The following is a 24,790-nucleotide window of genomic DNA, read 5'->3' as shown; positions in this document are numbered from 1 at the left end:
TATGTAACAAACCTGCACGTTATGCACATGTACCCTAGAACTTAAAGTATAATAAAAAAAAAAGAAATTCTTTAAATGGTATAGGAGTAATCTTGTTAAATAAAAACACTTTTCAGAAAGTCATTCTCCAGCATGCACTTCTTTTAGCAGCATTATGAAAGGTCACCTAATCAATATTCACAAATAACCAAATACTGTAAGTAGCAGGTTTAACCAAAAACAAATTTCAATGATTTCAAATGTCAACCAAGACATGGAAGAACAGGATTAATAAAGCTCTTAGAAGAGCAATGTATTTTTCTGGACTGTCATTTTCAATCATGAATATGTCATTGCGAATTTATTTATTTCTTTTATTTATTTTGAGATGGAGTTTTGCTCGTTGCCCAGGCTAGAGTGCAATGGCACAATCTCGGCTCACTGCAACCTCTGCTTCCTGGGTTCAAGCAATCCTCCTGCCTCAGCCTCCCAAGTAGCTGGAATTACAGGTGTAAACCACCTAATTTCTGCATTTTTAGTAGAGACGGGGTTTCACCATGTTGGCCAGGCTGGTCTTGAACTCCTGACCTCAGGTGATTCACCTGCCTCAGCCTCCCAAAGTGCTGGGATTACAGGCGTGAGCCACCGTGCCCAGTCATGAATTTTTTTAATTGTAAAAAATGATATATCATTTATACAGCAAACTCTTGCCTCCTTTATAAGAAAAGTACCAGCAGAGAAAAACCTATTCAAGGAAGAGTCAAACATTTTGTCTTGTACCACTTACAAATCAAGCAACGAATATCCTTTGCCACTTAACTTTAGAATTATTTTCATGTGATTTGGTATCTGAGTTTAACCAAGTATAGTCCAATGGAAGGCAGTTTACAAATGGGAACTAGGTATTTTGAAGAAAGAGAAACATTTTTAAGAAATCAGGAAAAGGGAAGCGTAAGTTTTGTGATAGCCTTAATTGGTGTTTGTAGAGAAGTTTTTAAACTAGGGAGGAGCAGTTATAGAAGTGTGAAGTGTCAGGGCAACTGGAGGTCTGGAAAATCTCTCAGAAGTAGCAGAGCAATCCCGATGGGCAAACATCTACTTGCTAACAGAACAGAATGAATATCCCAAGGCCTACTTGCTTCGTTATAGTATCATGAAATTGGGTGCTCTGCAAAAACTGTCTTAAAAAACTAAACAAATTTGCTTGGAAATGTAGAAGTCACACATATAGTTATTTTTTCAAATGAAACAAGGGGGAGAAAGCAAAAAATACAATAGTGATGTTGAAATAATGCATGAAAACTCAATAGGAAGGTGCCATTTTCTTTTACAGTTAGCTAAAAAAGTTATTCAACAAACAATAATGATGTCTTTTGGGCTCTAAAAGTGCTGAGGGTGCCACAGTGGAATCAGAATCAGACTCAGGTATGAACAATCGCTTTTTGACCATGAAATTGTGACTGGGAATACTGAAAAACTTCAAGTTGAAGATGTCATTAAAAACAGAAATAGATGGTCAGCCTGGCAGCACGCACCTGTAATCACAGCAACTCAACAAGCTGAGGTGCGAGGATCACTTGAGCCCAGGAGTTTGAGGGCAGCCTGGGCAACATAGCAAGACTCTATCTCTTAAAAAACAAATAAATAAACAAACAAACAAACAAACAGAAACAGAAACTGGAAGAACTTTTCTTGTCGGTCAAATTGTACTGCTGGAAACCTGGAGGCCAACTTTTACCACTGCTGCTGTATTTGAGTTCACCACCACACAGTGACAACGTAGGGTGTAATGTGTCTTCTTTTTGTATCCTCTGTGGCACCCTGGATACTGTGTGCCATCTGGGGTTCTGCCAGGGGACAACCCTCCTGCAAAAGCGGCACAGACTCCTTTTAATACTCTTCAACCTTCCCCCTGAGGATTCCACAGCCCTCCTTCTTCAGCAACAGCTTAATTAATTATGGAAATAACCAAACCAAAATAAGAACGACGATAACAGAGGAAAGAACTAAAGCATTTGTCTCAACCTAAGCAACATTTTCCTGAAGTCTAGGAGGATGGCAAAGGTGAGATATTCAAAAAGCGAGATGTAACTAAAATTATATTCAATCTGGGCATGTTTTCCCCATTTTCTCCTACTCTGAAAATGAGTATGTGCTGGGTCCCTGTTACTGAAAACATGTAAGCCCCAAAACGTAAGTGTTTTTGCAATGTAAATTCTTGCTTACTTTTTGAAAAAATAGCATGAGATGTTAGACATTTTAATGAGCTATTTCTAACAAATGTAGAAAACACTTAAAAGTAAATTCAACTAGTATATTTAATTAGTATCTGAATAAGCTACATTATAACTTTTAAACTTGATGTTCCAAAAAGAAAACATTTTCTCCAACCAAATTATACATGTTCCTAAGCTAATGTAACTTTAGTGCTCTAAAAATGTTAGTTTTCATATAGAGTATAGTATGTATTCTCTAATTCCTTAAGAATGTTTTTGTGCTTTCAAAATATCCAAAAAATTTTCTATTTCCAATCCTGCCCTCATTTGGACTATACTTGGATAAACATAAACAACAAATTATATGAAAGTAGTTACAAAACTAAATTGCAATAGACAGATAATAGTACAAAATTTAATGGCTAAGACTTGAAATGCTCCAAATAGTACTGCAAATTATATTAAAATAATTACAAAACTAAGTGGCAAGAGACAGATGACAGAACAAAACTTAATGATTGAAACCTGAAATGCTCAAAACAATACTATATTCAGTGAAGTAGGCTTGCATATTAATGCTATATTCTTAATGTAAAAAACTCTACAGCAAATAGCCAAATGCAATTTGTTACCACATGTGATGAAGAATGAGCTGGGATATGAATTATTAAATGACTAATTAGAAAATTCTTAACTTCAAAAAGAATGGAAACATACTTTCGTAGATGCAATAAAGAAAACACACACATACAAAATTATACTGTTTCAGGGTCAACTTAAAAAGATGGAATTTTTTAAATCACTTCTTTCTAGAATAAACAAGATTTGCAAAAGTATTATCATAATTTCATAAATTTGCTAAAACACTGCAAACAAGGTTTTGAGAGTCCCCCCTCCCCCGCTTAAACCTCAATTAAAAGGAAGAGAAAAAAAAAAACTTCTGACTAGAGGAACTGCTCAGAGGTCACCAAATCTTTTAATTTAAAAAGGATGAGAGCAGCCTGCATCAGATAATGGTTAGGGATAACAGTTCTTCTCAAATGATCATCAAGCCATGAAGATATCTGGAGCTTCATTCTCCAATAACCCACAAATCATTGCTAACTCATTTTTCTAAGGAGAGGGAGGGAAGGAGGGAGGGGGTAAGGCAGGGAGGGGAGGAGGGAGAGAGGGAGGGAGGGAGTGAATACTAGATGAAGAGAAAGGAGAAACAATAAAACAACACTACAGCAGAAAGCAAAATGAGGGCAGTGGCTTTGTTCTGAGGAAAAAGTTCTTGATTTTATCTATAAATATTGTCAGTGAGCTAGACCAAAATCCCTAGAGAAAGATGACACAGGAAGAAAAAAGCAGATGCCAGTTGAAGACTATTGAATGACAGAGAAACTCTTTCATTATGTTTGTAGGAGAAAAAATGATACACTGTGTCCTGAAATGTATGAATTTAAAGTAGATTTCTGCTATCATACCGTAATGCTAAAGTGACTTTATCCTGAATTATCATGCATGATTTGCTAGTAATTAGTATTTTTAAGTGAACTGAAAAGGGGGTTTGTTAAAAGAATATACTTTTAAACAAACAGATTCACAGCACTTGGGTAATAAAAATAAAATTTTGCCAGAATTTCTCATCACACAAATAAGGACCAGTAGTGAAACTGATTTTTCCAAAATGAGCAGTCCTGCAGGGGAGTCAAGTAAAGAAAGCAAGTCCCCTGACCCAGGGAGTTCCTTTCCTTCTATCACAAGGATCAACATTCATTACTTTTCTGTATCCAGTGTTTTCTTGAAATGACTTTGTTCACATATTTTTAATGAGCATTACATAATTTCATAATGTAATCACTTAACTATTTCTTTCCTTTTATTTTTTATTTATTTATTTTTTGAGACAGAGTTTCACTCTTGTTGCCCAGCCTGGAGTGCAATGGCATGATCTCGGCTCACTGCAACCTCCGCCTCCTGGGTTCAAGCAATTCTCCTGTGTCAGCCTCCCGAGTAGCTGTGATTACAGGCATGCGCCACCACCCCGGCTAATTTTGTATTTTTAGTAGAGAAGGGGTTTCTCCATGTTGGTCAGGTTGGTCTTGAACTCCCAACCTCAGGTGATCCACCCACCTCAGCCTCCCAAAGTGCTGGGATTACAGGCATGAGACACCCGTGCCCGGCCTCCTTTTATTTTTTTAATGACACAAATGCTTTGCCTGGTCCCTGGGCCATTTCTCCTATGGCTCTCCTGCCCTTGAGAATTAAACTGTCAATTTTGATGGCATTGATGTATGTGCAGGAATGAGCAAATGAGGCTGAATTTTCTGTGAATGGGTACCAAAGGCAGACTAGAAATATGAGAACTTGAGGCAATAGGAAAAAATTGAAAGGCATCTATTTAAAGTCAAAAAGTCAAAAAAGGTTATGAACCAAAATGTTCATCAATCTCTGGATAAGGTAGAGTAACCTGAACATCACAAAAAGTGGGGTTAGGGTAAATAGAAGAAAGGACTATTATATTTATGGAGTTCATTTTGTCACACTAGAAGAAAGGACTGTTATATTTATAGAGTTCATTTTTTCACTGGGTGACAGAGGCTGAAAAGACACATGACTTCAAGAAAAAGCACTCATGTAATGGATTTTAAGGGAAGTCAAGAGTGGCCCAGTACAGCATCCCTAGCCTTAGAGGTTGACCACAAACCAGAGAACCAAGCTTTTGCAGGAAACCTCAAGGCCATCTTCACACAGAATATACTAGTCTGCAAGACAATGGGTCAGACCCATTGAGCAAGTCTTAAATTCCTATTGGAAAGCAGGAACTCCCTCAAGGGAATACATATTAGAGAAAAGTAAAGTGTCTGGTCATCTGCTAAACCATTTCTGGGCAAATAAAGACAAAATGTCCAGAAAGACATCCCTTAGTTCAAAAATCTCACCAACCCAAAACAAAAATGAAAAGACTCATTCACTAGTCTATGGTCTCCCCATAAAATAGGAATCCACTCTGTTTTCCCATCACCTAAGTCAGTGCCTAGCATCTAATGGGGTTTGATAATTCTGGTGTTAACAAGTTCTGCTCTAAAACTATAAGTATCTCCTAGAGAGCATTAAACTAGTTATAATCATTCATTTACACCACAATGGGCTTGACAAATCTGGAGTTAACCACAAATGTGGGGTTAACAAATTTCAGAAATTATCAAAGCATCTATGTTGGCACAGTAAGGAATACAGAACAAACCAGAACATATCCTTGGCTCCTGGAAAACTAAACACTAAGATCATTGTATCTTCAGAGATCAGAATACAGTCAAAGGCCAAACTCCAAAACATACATGAAAATTCAAAAGAATACATAAAAAAGGATTAGATTGATTGCTATTAATATCATACCAAGAAAAACATTTATTTGGGAGTGTTCTTTTTTTCTTTTTTTTTTGAGACGGAGTCTCGCTCTGTTGCCCAGGCTGGAGTGCAGTGGGGCGATCTTGGCTCACTGAAAGCTCCGCCTCCTGGGTTCACACCATTCTCCTCCCTCAGCCTCCCGAATAGCTGGGACTATAGGTGCCCGCTACCACGCCCAGCTAATTTGGGAGTGTTCTAATCTAATTGCTGTTAAACTAAAATTAATTTTTAGTGGGCATAAAGCCTTGTACTCTCATAAACACACCCAAAAGTCATCCTTTTGATGGGCTCAAGCATAATACAGAAACTCAGTTTTTACCAAATAAATAAATAAACGAATGCCTATTTGATCTGTAACTAACTTTACAGAATATTACAGTACTCACTTCAAGAGTATAAATTTGAATCATCAATTATTTAGCACCAATGATCTCATCTAACACTTCTTTTCCTCTCCTCATTCACAGAGAAGCTGACACCGTAATTAGCACTTCCCTTCAGAAATGATGACCGCTTGACTCCTTCTTCAGCAAACCCTGGATCCAGCTCCATGACCTACGGGAAACTCAACTGACAGCCCCTACCACATAAAGAAGTAGAGTTCAGGCCCAGTGGTCTAAAACTGTTGTGTGCCATCACTTCTGCCCTGTGTGTGTAAATCCCACTTTATTATGGGACAAAGGGAGTGGGGACAGGAACGGGACAGGTAGTAGATGGGGGCTGAGTTGGGAGTGGGTGTCAGGAGGTGATACAGTTTCATCAAGAGAAAAACATGTCCCAATGGCCAAAACATAGTTGATAATTGTGACTTCTATGACATAACACTCTCACAAGAAAAGATCCCAGTGGCCATTGTTTCTTCTAAGAACAATGGTTTCCAGTTAACACATGGCCAGTCTGTGAGATGATGCAGTGCACTGACCTGTGTATAACACACATTCACGGAATTAAAGGATTATTAGGATACCGGATGTCCAAACACTGCCACAATGTGAGTCCTCTGAAATAATAAAACTGCAAGCAACAGCAGTATTAGACATTGAAAAGATGACAGCAACTCTGCTCCACACAATCTCATGTGCCAATAACTGGGCCATAAAAGCCGGGCAAAATCAGGCAGCCTATACTCTGTAAATTCTATTTATTTTTGTTTGAAAAGGACCTGGGAGTTGTACATCCTAAAGAACCATAGCCATTTCCCCCCTCTCTAAATATATCAGCACACCACAAGGTCAAAGGTTCAAGGGTAGGAAAGATCAAAGCAATAACTCAATATAAAATGAAAAATAAGCAATGCAAATATATTCTATTGCAACATGGGCATTAAGGAAAGAAAATAAGAATGAGAAAATGAATTAACTGCTAATAAGCAAACTCATAAATCCTAAGACCTCAGACGAATGAAGCAAAGCACAAAGCCACAAAAGCACCAGTCCTTTAGATAGACAGCTCTACCTAAGTTATACGTAGCTCCAAATGACACTGCTATGCTTACTGGTTCCAGGAAAACAAAGGAAAGAAATCGGAATGACCAGCCTCCCTGCTGACCTCCACCCAGACGCTTACACAGTTACCATCACTGGACACTGACTATGGAAGAAACGCCAGCAGAGGGAAACGTGAAGGCCATGGGCAACTGAGGGCTTGGTAGAGACTAGAGACCAACCCATCAAACCAGAAGGCAGGCTCCAGAACTGTCAGGCACAAGTACACACAAGCCTTACATATATTCTCTATCAACATTCTGCTCATGGCAAAAAAATGGCTGAGACCTCTAACAGAACACCACGATCAAACACAAGTATCAGCCGGGCACGGTAGCTCACATCTGTAATCCCAGCACTTTGGGAGGCTGAGGTGGATGGCTCACCTGAGGCCAGGGGTTCGAGACCAGACTGGCCAACATGGCAAAACGCTGTCTCTACTAAAAATACAAAAATTAGCCGGGCATGGTGGTGCATGCTTGTAATCCCAGCTACTCGGGAGGCTAAGGCAGGAGAATCACTTGAACCCAGGAGGCGGAGGTTGCAGTGGCTGAAACCGCACCACTACACTCCAGCCTGGGCAACAGAGTGAGACTCCGTCTCAAAACAAAAACAAAAACATAAGTATCATAGGCAAATTCTTGAGTGATACATCCAAACAGTACATACATTTAAATATGTACTCCAAAATTTTTTTTAAAATGTTAAAGTACGCTTATGCATGGTCACAGAATTTCAGGATTCCTAAAGGGATCTTAGAAGAAAACTTCCAATTCAACTCTTTTTAAATTGCCCAGAGCTGTTGTGTAACTCTACTAAAGCCAAAACAAGTTTAGTGGCAGAAGCAGGACCCAACTCTCCCCACAGTTTATAAAATGCCTTTTCCAACTCAGAGAAAGAGACCTTGAAAACTGGTTGGGTGACAAAGGCACAATATTACTGGTTACTAGGATAGCAAGCAACAGACAAGTAGCATGCAGTAGGAATTTCAGTAAGAGCAAAGCACAGCTGAAATTTCATGGCCGGTAAAAGCCTTAAACGTATGCACATTTCAAAAATTAACATTAAATTGTGGTAGCCCTGGTTTTCTTCTGAGTTTTAGCGGGCAATCCATTGCTTCAATAAAACCCAATGAAATCTATGCATTGTGTAGCCTAATTTAAAATGTAAGGCCAAACAGATCTGGAAAAGTACAGCTTTATCCTTGTACTTAATTCATACTATAGTGTACTGTAATTAAGCCTAAAATAAAAGCTATATTCTGAGTAAAGACAAAAAGCTCTTGTTAATGACATTCCATTCTCAATGTAGACTGTAACAAAAGGCTTCTTCATTTGCAGCCAACTGTCATTATACTTTGTAGCTTGTATGGAGCTACTGGACTAATATTTGTACTGGGATTAGTGTGGGGATAACCAATCAGTTAACTCCTCCACTGCGGTTTTCTATTATCCTCAAATAAATGGCCAAAAGGGAAAAAAAGAAAATTGGCCGGTAGAATAACAATGATATTTATGAGATTAAACCCTCAAACCCTTCACAGTTTGCTGGGCAACTAATAACCATTTGCCAAGCTGTTCATTTAATAATGAGTCAGCTAAGCCAAAAGCAAATGTTCCTTCAACCAACCATTGCTACTATAGTCATATCTACACTGACAAGCTCCAATTATTTATATAAGGTCCTCATTTAGAATAAGTACAAATTGCCATGTTAAGAAAAACAAACTCCTCTCATTAGCCAAATGCAAGCTACAGAGCATTTTTAAAAAATAACTCAAATTTGTGTGATGCTATAATTTATGAAAGCTAAAATGACCAACAAATAGTTTGGGGGGCAACTTCCATTTGTGTCACACATTCTAGATGGAGGGCCAGAAGCTCACCATCCAAAAACTGCAGTCGGTAATCCTGACATGTTAGGTTATGCCACAGTGTGTGCCCTTGATACAGCAAGTGGAGTGCCAATGCTGAGGCCATTCTCACCTTGGGATTACTTGAACTGAGCAAAATACTGTTTCTCAAAGCAAAGGAAGGTGTTCATTATATGACACAATCATAAGGTACAGTCTCATTAATCTGGGGAGCAAGAAGTGGTAGGGGCTGCTTTCCAAGAAATGCATATGTCAAAATAGGAGATTAACACCTTTCTCCCAACCATCTCCATATACCCATAGGTTAAAAAAAGCAACCAGCAGGTATTCCCTGCACTGTTACTTACTAATAGTTCATCCATACTGGTCTGGCATTTTTCCAAGTTGATCCGTTTTATTGCTACACGTTCTTGCCTGGGTTTGCATAGGGCTGCTTGAACCACAGCAGTAGCTCCACTGCCTGCAATGAAAGAAAAACAACATCAGCGATCAAATGGCACACTGTGAGGTTACTATCTGTAACTATTTTCCTAAAGATCAATTTCTTTTTAAACTCTTCTACTGAGAGTACTCAGAACATTACCATTTGACATCTTTTTTTAAAAAGAGTTTCTTAAATCCTAAAATAATTATCTGGAGGAGGAAAAAAAAACCGCGTTTTCCAATGTATGTCTGAGGACACAGGGGACAAGGGACATGAGCATCTACATACAACCTTGCATGAAAGCCATTTCCATCCTCAGTTCCTGGTATTTTCTAGCTTGAGGGCCTTTAAAATATCTCAAGCTCTTCTTCTACCTCAGCCCAAAACAAACCACTCTGGTCTGAGCTCCTTCAGGGCTTTCATGAGAAGCTGAGATAACAGATCTGTCTGAACACTCTTTGAGCTTATTTCTTGAGAGCTTTCTCCACAATGAGAAAAATAAGAATCAACCCTAGTATTCTCATGTTGAAAGCACAACTTCCAAGGATGCCAAGCAAAATGATGCAAATATGTAATTACAAAAGCTCCTGACATTCATATAAATTTTCTATTTCTAAGGTTTAATGATCATTAGCTAATGCACTCAGACTCCTAAGAGAGTCATGTCATTATCCATATTTTATAAGAGCGAAATGTAGATGTGTAATGATTTGCAGCAGAGCACAAAGAGCTCCTAATCGATTTTATATTCCATAGGGGCAAAAAGGTCTTCAGGTTAAGGCATCTCAATTCTGCAAATAATACCAAAAATGCCATTCTCATCACATAAATCCTCTACCACTGCAAGATAGGCAACAAGAGAAACAGCCTGCACTCAGGATTGTGCAAAGGTGGTCAGAGGTGACAATCTTTCTCCCTAAAGTTTTTCTTCAGGTAATACTTCTCAAATGATTCATCAAATAGCATTACAAAAGGGAAAGCAGGGGAGTATCTGGCAACAAGAGAGATCAGTATTAGCTTTCCTAATATATGTGATAGAAAGGCATGACATTTCTAGTGCAAATCAGGGCTTTCCCACCCCAAGGAAGGGTCAAAATGGGTGTTTATAGGGCTGGAGCTCTGCCCTATCTTCTGCCCTGTGGCCTCATCATCAGCTCTGGCCCCCTGACTTGGCGACCCCAGCAGATCACCCTACTCCTCCAAACCCAGGTCTCCAACTTAAAGACTACCATTGCAGGGAAGCCCAATTTGTGTTCACCGGGAAAGAAAATCCACACACACATACTGACCACCCACTGCACAGTAGGCACTTGACTCCTTATGAGCCTGTACATTTTTATTACTAGCCTCATTTTACATGTGAGAAAACTGGGACTCAGAAAATTTGCCCAAGGTCACACAGAGCTAGTAAGTCCCTGAGCCAGGATCAGCATCACGTCTGCCAGACTCCGAGATCTGTGCTTTTGTTCTACTTCCCACAAGCCAGAGCACACCCTTCCCTTCCTCACTTGTTCTGGCCTTGCTAGGAAAAAACTTTCTTCCATCCTATATGGTTCTACAGAAGACAAACAACCTAGAGGAGGGTCTGCATGAGCCTCACTTGCTAGAGCTCAGTCTGGGAAAAGAGTGCGATGGACAGGTGGCTTGAAAGGGCCTTCCTCTCCCTAATCTCACTGCTCATCCATCAGCTGCTACCCCATTGGCTGCTACTCCAGGTCCCACTAGGTTGGCTTCACTGGCCCTGCAGATCACAGCCCACTGGGTTCAATCCAGAATGGTCCAGATGGCAGAGCCAAACACCAAAAAAAGTCTGCTGATAGCAAAGTATATTTTCCAGTCTCCAGAACAAGACACTATCACTGAAGGGAGTTGCAGAGAAAGTGCTATGCAGCTGGTTAGCAATGGGCCTGGTATGCATCAGAGAAATCAACAAACATCTTTAGCTGCTGATGGGAAACCGTCCTCAGCTCTACCTGCAATAAATCTCCTCCTAGCTCAACTTCTCCAACCTTAATCCACATTCCAGAACATTCTCAAATCAAGGAGTTTCAAAACAGGAAAGAATAAATTAATTCCCAGAAAGGACAAAACAAGCATATGTAATACAGGGATACCTCTTATAGTCAGTTAAGTCCTTGACAGTGAAAGTCTCCTAACCTCCAAGGAACAAAAAGAAAGAATTCTAAAAACAGGGAGGGGTAGGTGGTGAGAAAAATCTTTTATTAGAGCTTTACAACTACAGAATTATTACTGCTTTACAACCACAGCTGACTAAGGAACAACTGGCTACTTCTCATCTCTAGACAGAATAATTAGGAAGCTTTTTGACCTGAGATCACTGTCACAACATGAATGGATTTAATCATTCATTAAACCATTTGGGAGATTCTACTCTAAATCCAAAGATTTCCCTTCTGTAGAAGAGACCAAGAACAAAGTTAAAGGTAGAAATGCACCTTAAAGAGCATCAAGTCCAACCCCCTCACCTTATGAATGAGAAAACAGGGTCTTGTGAAGGATAGGGATGTGATTCCTGCAGCAACTGGAAAACACAGGATTAGGACCCTAGGCATCCTTATTCCTCATCTACCATTCTGTGCACCAGGTTGGTGTTTTTTCCAATTGCCAGTGAGGATCCAGCCCTGGTCCAGTAGGATTAGTATCCTTACAAGAAGAGACAACAGAGAGCTTACTTTCCCTCTCTGCCATATGAGGACACAGCAAGAAGGTGACTGTTTACAAGCCAGCCAGACAGCCCACCAGAAAATGAATTGGTCAGCACATTGATCTGGACTTCCTAGCCTCCAGAACCGTGAGAAATACATTTCTGTTGTTTAAGCCACTCAGTGTATGGTATTTTGTTACAACAGCCCAAGCAGACTAATACAAAAGCCTTGAAATGTCTGTTCAAAGTCATTCTTCCATTAACACCTATGGCAGAGAATGCCATACTAATTAGAAGTTCTTAGAAACTTCCTAATGAAGTCAACAGCAAATGGCAAGATTCAACTGAAAGGCCTCTGGTAGCTCATTGTAGTTCACATCTTAGGTTAGCAGGAGCCTTGAAAAGAAGGTTAGACAGGGATTCTATCCAAGCATGGTATTGATTCCCTCTGTGACGAAATCAACTTACTGGGTGGAGGCCAGCATTGTTTAAAGGAAGCATCAGAATGTACTAGGGGTAAAACCTGCTTTATGAAACTTTTGTTTCACTTATGCCCAAGCTTTAGTATGACATGTTTTACTGTAAGTGATGATCAAAAGTTTGAAGTTTGTTAGTACTAGATGAGGATTCCCAGGATTAGAGTAAATCCGTGCTGTGAAAGGAAAGGAGGTGACTTAACTGCATAATTCTAAAGGACATTTAGAAATAATGCCAAGGCTCTTGCTTTAAGAGTTTTTATGCACTTTGCTGATTAGTTTAAGAGGAGGCTAAAAAATGTGGGGCTTGTATATACAGGAATTGGACAAGGGTTAGCAATATGAAATAAAATAGGAGCAATGAATATGCTGAATAGCACCTTGTATTTATTTTGAACAATATATGATATTGACACGACTCATTAACATTAGTAGCATATTTTCAGTGAAGTATCATGCATCACTTTGGGAATAAGAGTTCTTAACATTTTAGGAATTTCTCATTTTATTCCTGACTCCTATTTCAAGTACAATAAATCATTCTATAGGATTACGGCCTGTATGCACATATGCACAAGCTAAGTGAGCACGGCTTTAAATCTTTTCAGTTCACTCTTTTAAGTCACTCTGTCTCAATTCACTGTTGCTAAGTAATTCCCGACTAAGAACAGCGACTTGGAAGTTTTAGATAGTGATTATGTCAATGGCAATCAGAGGTAAGAGATTCCTCACGTTCACTACCATGGCGCAGATTTTTCCTTTAGTTGATACCTCTTCTCATTTTCCCCTCCGTATTGCTGCTGGTATTAAGGTAAATAACCAGAACACTGCATACCTGCATTTTATATTTTCAGCTATCCAAAAAAATATTTCATGGAAATATAATTTAGTATTATATCTCTGCATTTCACTAAGGTCTATATGAAATTAACATGAAAAACTTCAGTGTTTCTTTTGCAAAAATCACTACTATTGTCAAATGCAGTCTCAACAGTATGTTCAAAGTCCCTGCTCCTATGACTCACACAATAACTTCCTCTTTGCATTTAGTGCTAGGGTAAAAATGTCTTCCTTCCAAGTAACTTAACAGATAATAATAAATATGTCACATCATATTTTCCTTTTTTGTCCTGTCAGAAAGCTCAAACCTAAATTTCCTGTTAAAACAGCAACTCTCCTTAACCCAAGTTTCCTGTGACTTCTTCTCCTTGCCCTCTCCATTACATGGCACCTATTCCTTTATGCTTAATTTAGTGGTACCTCGAACACATGACACAACGTTCCTAGAGTCCACCAAAGCAAAACCTTCTTGAAACATCACTACCTGATCACCAAATGTGAAAGAATGTGCTTAACAGCTCCAAGAAAACTTTAGGCACAAAAAAAAGCAGCAAAAAGATATTTGCTTATATTAATTCATCAACAAACAGCAATTAAATCCCTACTATGTAGCAGGCAGTTCACTGGATAATAAAGTGCCAAAGGTGACCATTCCTGTTTCAAATGGAATAAATCCTTCTATAGGATCACTTCCTCTGCAGAGGTTAACAGGGATGACTGAAATGCTGTTGTGGACTGAATGTGTGTTCCCCTAAAATGTCTATGTTGAAGCCCTAATCCCCAATGTGACTATATTTAGAGATACAGCTACAGATAATTACCACCTTTATGGAGGTAATTAAAGGTTAAATGAGGTCATCAGGACACAGCCCTGGTCCAATAGGATTAGTATCCTTACAAGAAGAGACAACAGAGAGCTTACTTTCCCTCTCTGCCATATGAGGACACAGCAAGAAGGTGACTGTTTACAAGCCAGCCAGACAGCCCACCAGAAAATGAATTGGTCAGCACATTGATCTGGACTTCCTAGCCTCCAGAACCGTGAGAAATACGTTTCTGTTGTTTAAGCCACTCAGTGTATGGTATTTTGTTACAACAGCCCAAGCAGACTAATACAAAAGCCTTGAAATGTCTGTTCAAAGTCATTCTTCCACTAACACCTATGGCAGAGAATGCCATACTAATTAGAAGTTCTTAGAAACTTCCTAATGAAGTCAACAGCAAATGGCAAGATTCAACTGAAAAGCCTCTGGTAGCTCATTGTAGTTCGCATCTTAGGTTAGCAGGAGCCTTGAAAAGAAGGTTAGACAGGGATTCTATCCAAGCATGGTATTGATTCCCTCTGTGACTTTAGACCTAACTGCTGTACCTAGACTTCAGCTTCCATAATGGGCATAATAAAATACACCTCTAAGGCTCACAACATGTTTTACATCCCTGAAAACATCAACTCAATAAATGTTAGGCTCTCTCTCTGGGACTCATTTATCCATCTGTGACATGAAGGAGGTAAACTATATCTACTGTTTATATGGCACCCAAGGGAAAAGAGGGCAAAGTGGCTCAGGGTCAGAACTGAGTTTCATTGTGCTTAGCACCAGGAAGATTCAATTGGTTTAAAAGAGACGACAGGAGAGCTAAATTTGGAAACCAAAGAACTAAATGATTTCTAAAATCTGATACAGCACGATGAGCATAAGAGTTTAAAATATAAGAGATAATACAATTCAGAAACAACTGTGAATTAATATTCCATAGCAAAGATTGTCATGTATAATGCACATTGATATCTAACCTTAAAAAGTTATTTTGGCCGGGCGCGGTGGCTCAAGCCTGTAATCCCAGCACTTTGGGAGGCCGAGACGGGTGGATCACGAGGTCAGGAGATCAAGACCATCCTGGCTAACATGGTGAAACCCCGTCTCTACTAAAAATACAAAAAAAAAAAACTAGCCGGGCGACCTGGCGGGCGCCTGTAGTCCCAGCTACTCGGGAGGCTGAGGCAGGAGAATGGCGTGAACCCGGGAGGCGGAGCTTGCAGTGAGCCGAGATCCGGCCACTGCACTCCAGCCTGGGCGACAGAGCGAGACTCCGTCTCAAAAAAAAAAAAAAAAAAAAAAAAAAAAAAAAAAAAAAAAAAGTTATTTTAACGCCAGGCACGGTGGCTCACGCCTGTAATCCCAGCACTTTGGGAGGCTAAGGCGGGTGGATCACAAGGTCAGGAGTTTGAGACCAGCCTGACCAGCATGGTGAAACCCTGTCTCTACTAAAAATACAATCACCTGGGCATGGTGGTGCACACCTGTAATCCCAGCTACTCAGGAGGCTGAGGCGGGAGAATCAGTTGAACCCGGGAGGTGGAGGCTGCAGTGAGCCAAGATCGTGCCACTGCACTCCAGCTTGGGCGACAGAGTGAGACTTCATCTCAAAAAAAAAAAAAAAAAGTTATTTTAAAATATCTGTGTCAATCCAGTTGCATGGGTTCACATTCTAGCCCTGCCACATACTAACTGCTTATGCTTGGATGACTTGCCTAACTTCTTCATGCCTCAGTTTCCTCATTGGTAAGTTGGCCATAATGCTACCTCACTCATAGAGTGGTTGTGAGGATTAAATGAGTTAACACACAAAAAGCCTTTGAAACTGTGCCTAGCACATAGTAAGCACTAATTAAATCTGAGCTAGCGTTGCTCCTTAGGGAAATCCCTCCAGGTCAGTTAGTGTCCTGTCAATCTGTCATTTTAACACCACGTAATATTTCATAGTATTAATGTACCATAATTTATTCAGCCCTCCTTCTGTTGATGAGTATCCCCTCTCTTTCTAGTTTTCATCTCCATGTGAACAATGTAGCAATAAACATCTAGTACTTTAAAAATTAGTCCATAAGAACTTTTTTTTATGTTAAAGTTAAGGTGTCAATTGTCCAGTAACCCCTTCCCATAAATGGCAAGATTTTTTTCAAGGCATCACATTAGCCTCTAACATTAGTTACGGTCCCCGGAAGGAAGTTCTAATCACCATATTACACTTAAATGAGAAGCACAAAGTCCAAACTTTAATAAGAGTTTGATCATCTCTTAGGACGTGCAAGGACTCCTTAATTACACTTAGCTGTCCTTTTCCAGTGAACAGAGTCAAGAGTGGGCTCAGGCTTTCTTTTTAGAGGTGCTAGCTGGTGATGGATAGTAAACAAAACAAATGGCTTTGGTTCAGCTGATTTATTCTAATCCTGCCTTTTCCCAGCTTACTCTTTGAGCTCTATTTATATCATGTGTCCAACCTCAAAGCCCACAGGTCAGTCAGTCACATGAGGACCAGAAGCTGGCCAGGGGAGGACTTGAACGAATGGACACTCATGTGAGCTCTACAGGGGCACAACTGCCACTCTGCCTCAGTTAACTTGACGTCACCATCTGAGATCGTTGACCTAGCATAGCAAGACAGTCAGAATTTTCCAGAAAGGCTGAAAATCCAGAATTCTGCATAACATCTCCTAATATAATAAGGTTGATGATTAATTTTTTTAATATAAAAGCATTGTGAGTCTAATAAAAGTTCCCCACAGGCTGTTATTTTGCCTGGATGTGTTACTGCTATTTGCCTTCAAAGGTACACCCTTCCTTACCTGATGGTCCCAATTTTAAATTATTAGATTGCACGTGTGAAACTGCCATTTTTCTAGATCAAAAATGGTCATGTCATACGGTTCAACATAGTATGAGCATGTACTCGGGACACTGACCCAAACTGATCTACTACATGTCGCCATCCTCCTCGTCTTACTATTTCACACAGAAAGAAAACCTTATCGCAGCGACTATTCTGTCATCTGGTGCATTCTATGTGGCAGGAACGTGTGCACAGTGCAATCTCAAGTCAAAGACAAACAACAGTCATGGTGAGATACACGCAACTTGCCCTACACATTAATTTATAAAACAGACACTCCTGATGGCCTGTCTGGATAACAGTGCACAAACCGCTCGCCTCCACTGAGCCCAGCGCAGCACGACTATGTTTCTCAAGGCAGCTACAAACTGGTGACCCTCCTAAATGACCTGGTTTGTGTCACCACCACGCTGACTAGTTTTGTCCTTCTGCCTCCATCAAAAGAACAAGTTAGTAGAACCTCCTTCCAGGGTTGCTGGAAAAGATTTAGAGCTTACCAAAAATAAAAAATAAAATAAAACATAAAAAGCAAAGAGTAGGATTAGGTGGATTAATGGCTACTCAGTGAAATGTACTTACATTTCACCACCGACCTGGATAAAGTACCTTGCCTGGGAAAGCCTGTTAAAACATTTAGAGATCACAGACCTCACTGAAGAAAAGCAGCCCTTGCAACTCATCAAGAACCATCTGATAATACCACAGAAAAATAAAAAGTAGTCCTCAATTCTGATTTTAAGAGAGATAGAGGAATCAAACCAGAAGAAATGTAAATAAACTCACCTTGGACCACAAGTTACATCTCAAGTAACAACTAAAAAAAAAAACAAAAAACAAAAAACTCTATAGTGAGTACAATTACTGAACACACAGAAAGAATATGGATTGGGATAGCTAATATAAAGAAATTCAATAATTTACTTATTTTAATAATTTTCAATAATAATGAAAATTATTATTAGGGAGTCTAGGTAAATTCAAGCCAGCCACCAGATGAGTCGTATGTGTGAGATAAGGAGCTAAAAAAGAACAGACTCTAATTTCCATCTAATTCAATGTGATTAATACTGGAATTCACTTCTAGGCATTTTTGTTTTAATGAAACACAGTAGATTTTTAAAAAATCACTCTGGGAATATGATTGCTTGCTGGTTTAAAAAAAAAAAAAAAAAACACTTAACATTAGTCTCAAGAGCACTTACTCAGAGGTTCAGCCCCTCAAAGCTAAAACTCTACTGTAGGATTTTCGTCCTAATATTGACACTGACAAACATGCAACCTGGAGTAAAACACATAACCTTTCCGCCACTGAAGCTGTTTACCTTTTAAGATTACTTCATTTTGATGGGGAGTATAGGGAGAAGAGCCCGCCCAAGCTATGAATGAATCACTTGAGATGTTACCTTCTTGAACAACCCCAAGGAGAATTAGTCACTTCCTCACAGTTCCCAGACAGGGACTCTCTACACACCTCATCCTAGCACTTCCATGCTTGTGGAGCGGTCTCCTCCAGCCTTATTATTCCTAGAATCAGCCCTTCCACCTAGACCACTGCCTGGAACACAGGAGGCCTCCATGAGTGTTGGCTCAGTGAATGGAATGCACATCAGCCGATCACTGGGGAGGACACCTGCAGACAAGGGAGGTGAAGCTGTGCTCCAAGCCGGGTCTACACAGAGGAGAGTAGGCACTGGTGGGCTATATAACCTAAAGCAAGGGGAAGAGCACTTTTACTGGATGTGTCATCTCTGGACTGCTTACCATGCGTGTGTTTTTAAGCAGGTCACTGGGGGGGATGTGGCAGTTAACTTCAAGGCACAAGCCTAGGGAGGCTCTCTGTCTTCAGGCATTTCTGATTTGCAGAACATCCAGTTCAATTCTAAAGTCAGGTCTCATAAGAGAGCTCATTCCGAAGAGGACTGTTCCATCTGAATTTCAATTTTTAAAAACTGAATCCACTGGCCCCTGTTCAGCATGTAGAAGCCACACAAAACATGGCAGGCTACTATAAACGAGGGCTTTCAATAATTCTATGTGAGCATACAGAGATGATATAAAACACTGAACAACAACATGAAGAACAGACAAGAGCCCACAACAGCCCTCGAAATCCATGTCAGGGAACACTCCATCAGGCACTAGACTGTAGGCAGGACACATTCCTACAGAGAAAATCTGACTTTCATATTCAGTGAAAGGTCACTTTGAAGTCCTTGCCCCCTGCAAACTCAAAGTCCAATGATCTGGCAATACTGAAAAACTTCCTGTTCCGCTTGGAGGGGATAATCCAACTCCTCCCAGCAAAACCCACTTGTTTTACTGATTAAATCAACAAAATGGAAGCCAACATTCCACAAAGAAATGTCTATTGCTATTCACGCAGATAAACAGATACACCCACTGGCAAGGCCAAAAGGCACAAGTGTCCTGGTTTGAATATGTATGGTGTGGTGGCTTCTGATTCCTTACTGCTCCAACCTCAAGCCACCTGTAAATGGGAAGGGCTCTAAATGCAAAAAGAAGAGCCAGTCCCTACTTCCAGGTCAGTACCACTCCATTCCCTCTCTGCAGCTATAGGCATGTTGGCTTTGCATAAATAAGAAAAAGGAATCCCTCTGACTGAGCACAATGGGGTGCAGGGCCTGATATGCGGACTATACTCAGTTAGGGGGAAAAGCTCTTTTCTCCCAGCTAATTGCATCAGAGCTTGTGGGCTAAACAAGGGTTGGATTTTCAGCCTCCAGGGGCAACATACAACCTTGGTAGCCTTCGATCAAAGGTTATTAGCCTATCCACAGCCCATGCCCTATTAAAAAAAAAAAAAAACTAAAACTAAAGTTGGTGTCTAAGCCCCAGTAAAACAACTCCAGAGCCAAGAGGTAACCCCATGGGAAGGCCCTGGATTTGGGCAGATTTTTTCGAAGCCTCAGGAAGAGGATAACTACATCAGCCACACCTAAGATGTCTGTTTAAAAAGCAGATTCTTAACCCTATATCCAACCTATTGAATCGCAATTATTGCAACTGGAGGCCTGAAATGTGCATATTTAATTAGCTTCTCTAGCAATTCACCCACATCCTTAGATTTGAGAACCATGGGTCCCTCCTGGGTATCAGCTTCTCTCGCCACACCTCTGCCAGGATTCTAGGGTTTGGGGAAAGTAATCAGTCAGGGGCTATTAGGAAAATGGAAGCAATACTATGTAACACAACAGATATTATTTAATATGAAGATCTCATTCAACAGGTGCTAGAGAATGGAAAAGACTGAGTAACATAGAGTTACTCAGGAAGCAGTAGGAAGCAGCTACCACTCCTGGGGTAGGGCTGTAGGAAGCAAAGGGAGGAGGTGGGGGTTATCAGAATCCACATATTTAGGAGGAAACCCACAGGGCTGGGACCCTGATCTCTAAAGAGGAGCCGTTTCTGAAGGTCCACATGGGACTGGGATGGCATCTCAGGGGGTGCCAGGAGGCTGGCTCCAAGAGGTAGAAGGAAACCAACTACTGCTGGCAGAGGGAAAGACCCTTTCCGAAGCTAAGCTGACAAGAACAGTAACAGGATGAAGCGTGTCCCTTCTCCCTCCTGCAGTCTTCCAGAATTCCCCTGGTGCCCCCATTAGCAGAGCTTAACAGAGAAACAGCAGGTAAAGAAGGAACGTGGAAAGTGGTCTGCTGACTACCAACCCAATACCCCAAGCAGATTCTAGGAAGGTCTATCTGGAGCTTAGAGGAAATCGCTTAATAAGGAGCCAAGGGAGTGTGACCTCCACCAGCTCCAAAAAGAGGCTGGGGCTTTTCCAAGCTCCATTAACAATGGCCAGGCTTTTTTAAAAATTCTCATTTCACTCTATTTTCCAACACAATTACTAAAATCATCCTTTTTAATATCTAACACTCTCCAAATGTTTACTCTGTACTTCTAAACCCTGCCCCATTCCACCCCAATCTACTTCCTCTGGATCGAGTAGTGGTTATGACTGAGGGTCTGGGGTCACACAGCCCCAAGTTATGTGACCTTGGACAAACTGCCTGTGTGCTTTGTGCTGCACATACCCCAATTATAAAAAGCTAATGAAAATAGCATCTACCTCACAGGAGGGCTGTAAATATTAAATGAGACTATACATGTAAACGTAGTAATATAAATGTACCTGTCTGGCACTGAAGTGTTTAATAATGTTTTGACTGTTGGGGTTAATAGTATCCACATGATTATCCCAGACACCTGGATAGAAACTAGAACTAGGTCCACTACACCTTTTGAGAAAATGCCTGCTCATCCCTCCCTATGATCAGCTCTGCTCCCACTCAGCCCCAGTTCCTGCCAGCTACCTATCAACTCCCCCTCCTGAAATCCCACTCCTGAGGGCCAGCACTGACAACTTTCATATGGTAATGATTGGGCGCAGAGAAAATTATGCCAGGAAAGTGATTCATTGTTCAAGATACAATTAGTCCCACTTCTCAGGTAACTAAACAGCCCTGGCTACCACATCCATGATGCAGCAAGTAACTAAAACATTTCTCCTACTCAAGGACACAGGAAAAGAAAGTCCACTCACTTTAATGCCACCTCTCCATCTGATCTGATTGCACTTATAATCCAACTCCTGCTTATCCTGTCTCCTCTGACAACCTGAGGTCCTCCCCTACGTTACAACCGCGGAACAGGAAGTAAGATCACCCTCTGCATGGTAGAAGTCTTCCTTCCCCTTCTCTTGACATACTTTCACCCAGAAGCAGGGGCATGATGCCACAGTCTGAAATGATGGCAGAAAATAAGAGCCACAAAGGAAGAGGATACCAACTGCAGGAACACAAATGTCCAGTGCAGTGAAAAGCAGTGTCTTGGCAACCCAGGAGGCCCTGAGGGCATCGTTGAGTGAGAAAGAAAATTAAAAGACACAGCCTCATGAAGGGCACGGAACACCTGCTAAGCCCCAGTGGAAGCAGCGGCATGCTGCAGTCTCTGCCTCCAGCAGCCCCAGCCCAGAGTTCCTCCTAAGCGAGGCCACCTGCAGATCCCACAATACCATGAGTCGGAGCCTGGCAGGACATCAGGAGAATGTTCCCTCCTTTAGTCTTGGGGCTGGGGGCTAAAGTGTTAGGACTGTGTCGTATTGAAAGATGTGGAGACAATATAAGGGGTCACCTGGGTGTGCTGTGAAAACGTCGCTGCTCATTTAGTTAGTATGGGATGGGTGTGAGTTCTACATTTCTCAAGTTCCAGGTGATGTGATGCTGCTGGTCCATGTCCCTAAATTATCCCCAAAGGGGCCAAGTACCCACCTCCTAACAAGGGAATAGAGTTTAGGCCCCTATGGAAGGAACTGGAAAGGAGTCCCGAGGCATGGAAAAGCAGATGCCTCAGCATCAGGGACAAGAGGTGCCAGTCTGGGAAGGGTCTCGCCTGCCTGCAAGCATCCAGAAGGAGCAGATCCACTCCAAAGAATCATAATTAAGGAATTTAAGTGTATTGGGCTATTCAAAAATGAAGATTCAGTCGAGCATGGTGGCTCATGCCTGTAACCCCAGCCCTTTGAGAGGCTGAGGTAGGCAGATCACTTGAGGTCAGGAGTTCAAGACCAGCCTGGCCAATACAGCGAAACCCCTTCTCTATTTAAAAAAACAAAAATAATAAAAATAAAAATTAGCTGGGCATGGAGGTGCAGGCCTGTAGTCTCAGCTACTCAGAAGGCAGAGGTGGGAGAATAGCTTGAACTTGGCTGGCAGAGGTTGCAGTGAGCCAAGATCATGCAACTGCACTCCAGCCTGGGCAACAGGGCGAGACTCTGTCTCAAAATAAATTAATTAATTAAAGTAAAATAAAAACAAAAATGAAGATTCAACATTCCCTCCATTCCATAACATGTAAGTTTACTATTTTATTTTTCGGGTGTGCTTTCCAGAAATTCACTACAAATGAAAGATGAAAACAACTCCTGCCTTAGTAGAAATTAATAGAAAAGGCATAATTAAATTTCAGAATTATTTCCAGCACCTATGGTTGAAATTAAGTTGGACTTTATCTGGAAATTTATTTTATTAATCCAGAAAACATGATACCTCAAACATTATGGGTAAAGATATAAACAAAGTTGAACAGTCAGCTCATTGCATCTGTTTTTATTCAACTTATGTTGAGCCTCCAGTCACACTCACATTAAATAAACTTGATAACACTACGTCTAAATTCAATCTATACAAGTTACTGGGTATGATTTTACAAGAAAGGAAAACATTACAAGTATTGATTTTTTTTTTTAATTGAAAGTACTTTCTTACAGCCTGAGGCCCAGGTCCCCGCATGTATGACACATCTCTAACTAGAAGCAGACGGAGAGCTACTTAGGATAGCATGAGTTTCAATATGACTTACAGTCACACATTTACTTTTTTTTTTTTTTTTACAGCTAGGCTGATTAGATTGATAAGTACTTGTTAAACTGACATTTTCACAGATGAACTTTATTTCCTCTCTCTTTCATTTACTCAAATGATACGAAGTATTTAGTTTTACATCCTCATTGTCAAGTTTTTGTAACTAACATTTCTACCTTGAACTCTAAGCTCTCAGAAGACATAAGCTAGGCAACATAATGAGACCCCATCCCTACCAAAATTTTTTTAAAAATTGGCCAGACATGGTGGCACATACCTGTAGTCCTAGCTAGGGAGGCTGTGGTGGGAGGATCGCTTGAGCAGAGGAAGTTGAGGTTGCAGTGAGCCACGATAGCACCACTGCACTCCAGCCTGGGCAACAGAGCAAGACCGTGTCTCAAAACAAAACCACCAAAAGACAGTTACCTACCACTGATTTGCCTCATTTGCTGCCAAGATAACTCTCCTGCACATAATTTAATAAAGTCCAGTCAGTGGCCATGCTCTTCAGTTTGGACTCCAAGCTGTAGCCTACTAGCTACAGTATGTGAACAAAAATCCTGTAAAAGCCCAAAATTCAGATTCAATCTCTGTAAAAGTCCAAGATTCAGATTCAATCACCTGATGTGTCAATTAGCTACCCTTTGTTAGCTGCCAAAGATAATACTTAAGTCCATCCAGTTAGAGTAACAAGAACAAAATGAATGGATGAGTATAAGAATTCCACCACTACGGGCTGGGCACAGTGGCTTACGCCTGTAATCCCAGCACTTTGGGAGGCCTAGGTGGGTAGATCACCTGAGGTCAAGAGTTCAAGACCAGCCTGGCCAACATGGCAAAACCCCATCTCTACTAAAAATCCAAAAATTAGCTGGGCGTGGTGGTGGGCACCTGTAACCCCAGCTGCTCAGGAGGCTGAGGCAGGAGAATCACTTGAACCTGGGAGGTGGAGGCTGCAGTGGGCCAAGATCATGCCATTGCACTCCAGCCTGGGTTACAAGAGCGAAACTCCGTTTCAAAGGGAAAAGAAAAGAATTCCACCACTATAAATGGGAATGGGGTGGGAAGAAGTTATCAAATACATATGATCTACTCATTATGCATAATAATTATAATAATGCCTTCTTCACATTAATAGCATCTTGGAGTTACAAAGAACCTCAAATTATAGTTTATATGATCACCTCCAACTTATATATGATACAATAATGAAGAATATGTATTTGTTTATTCATTCAACATATTTCACTGAGCTTCTAGTATGTGCCACATCCTATTTAGGGTGGTAGAAAGGAAGCTCAGAGCAAAAAGTATCTGCCTTCCTAGAGTTTACATTTCATGTGAGAGGAGATGTGGATTTAAAAGCATCATAAACGGCTGGG

The 24,790-nt window shown here is 40.7% G+C and overlaps 1 protein-coding gene across 1 annotated transcript in view; it reads right to left on the bottom strand.

Moving 5' to 3' along the window:
• Positions 1 to 24,790, bottom strand: part of STK39 (serine/threonine kinase 39) — a 303,051-nt gene that overhangs the window by 230,030 nt on the left and 48,231 nt on the right. The window contains exon 2 of the mRNA XM_030916644.1: positions 9,296 to 9,408. Coding sequence (XP_030772504.1) covers positions 9,296 to 9,408 — 113 coding nt within the window. The remainder of the gene's footprint in view (positions 1 to 9,295; positions 9,409 to 24,790) is intronic.

This window comes from Rhinopithecus roxellana, chromosome 14 (genome assembly GCF_007565055.1).
Source record: "Rhinopithecus roxellana isolate Shanxi Qingling chromosome 14, ASM756505v1, whole genome shotgun sequence".
Classification (NCBI taxonomy): Eukaryota; Metazoa; Chordata; class Mammalia; order Primates; family Cercopithecidae; genus Rhinopithecus; species Rhinopithecus roxellana.
The sequence above is the reverse complement of the archived record's forward strand: the minus strand, read 5'-3'. Positions and strand labels throughout refer to the sequence as shown.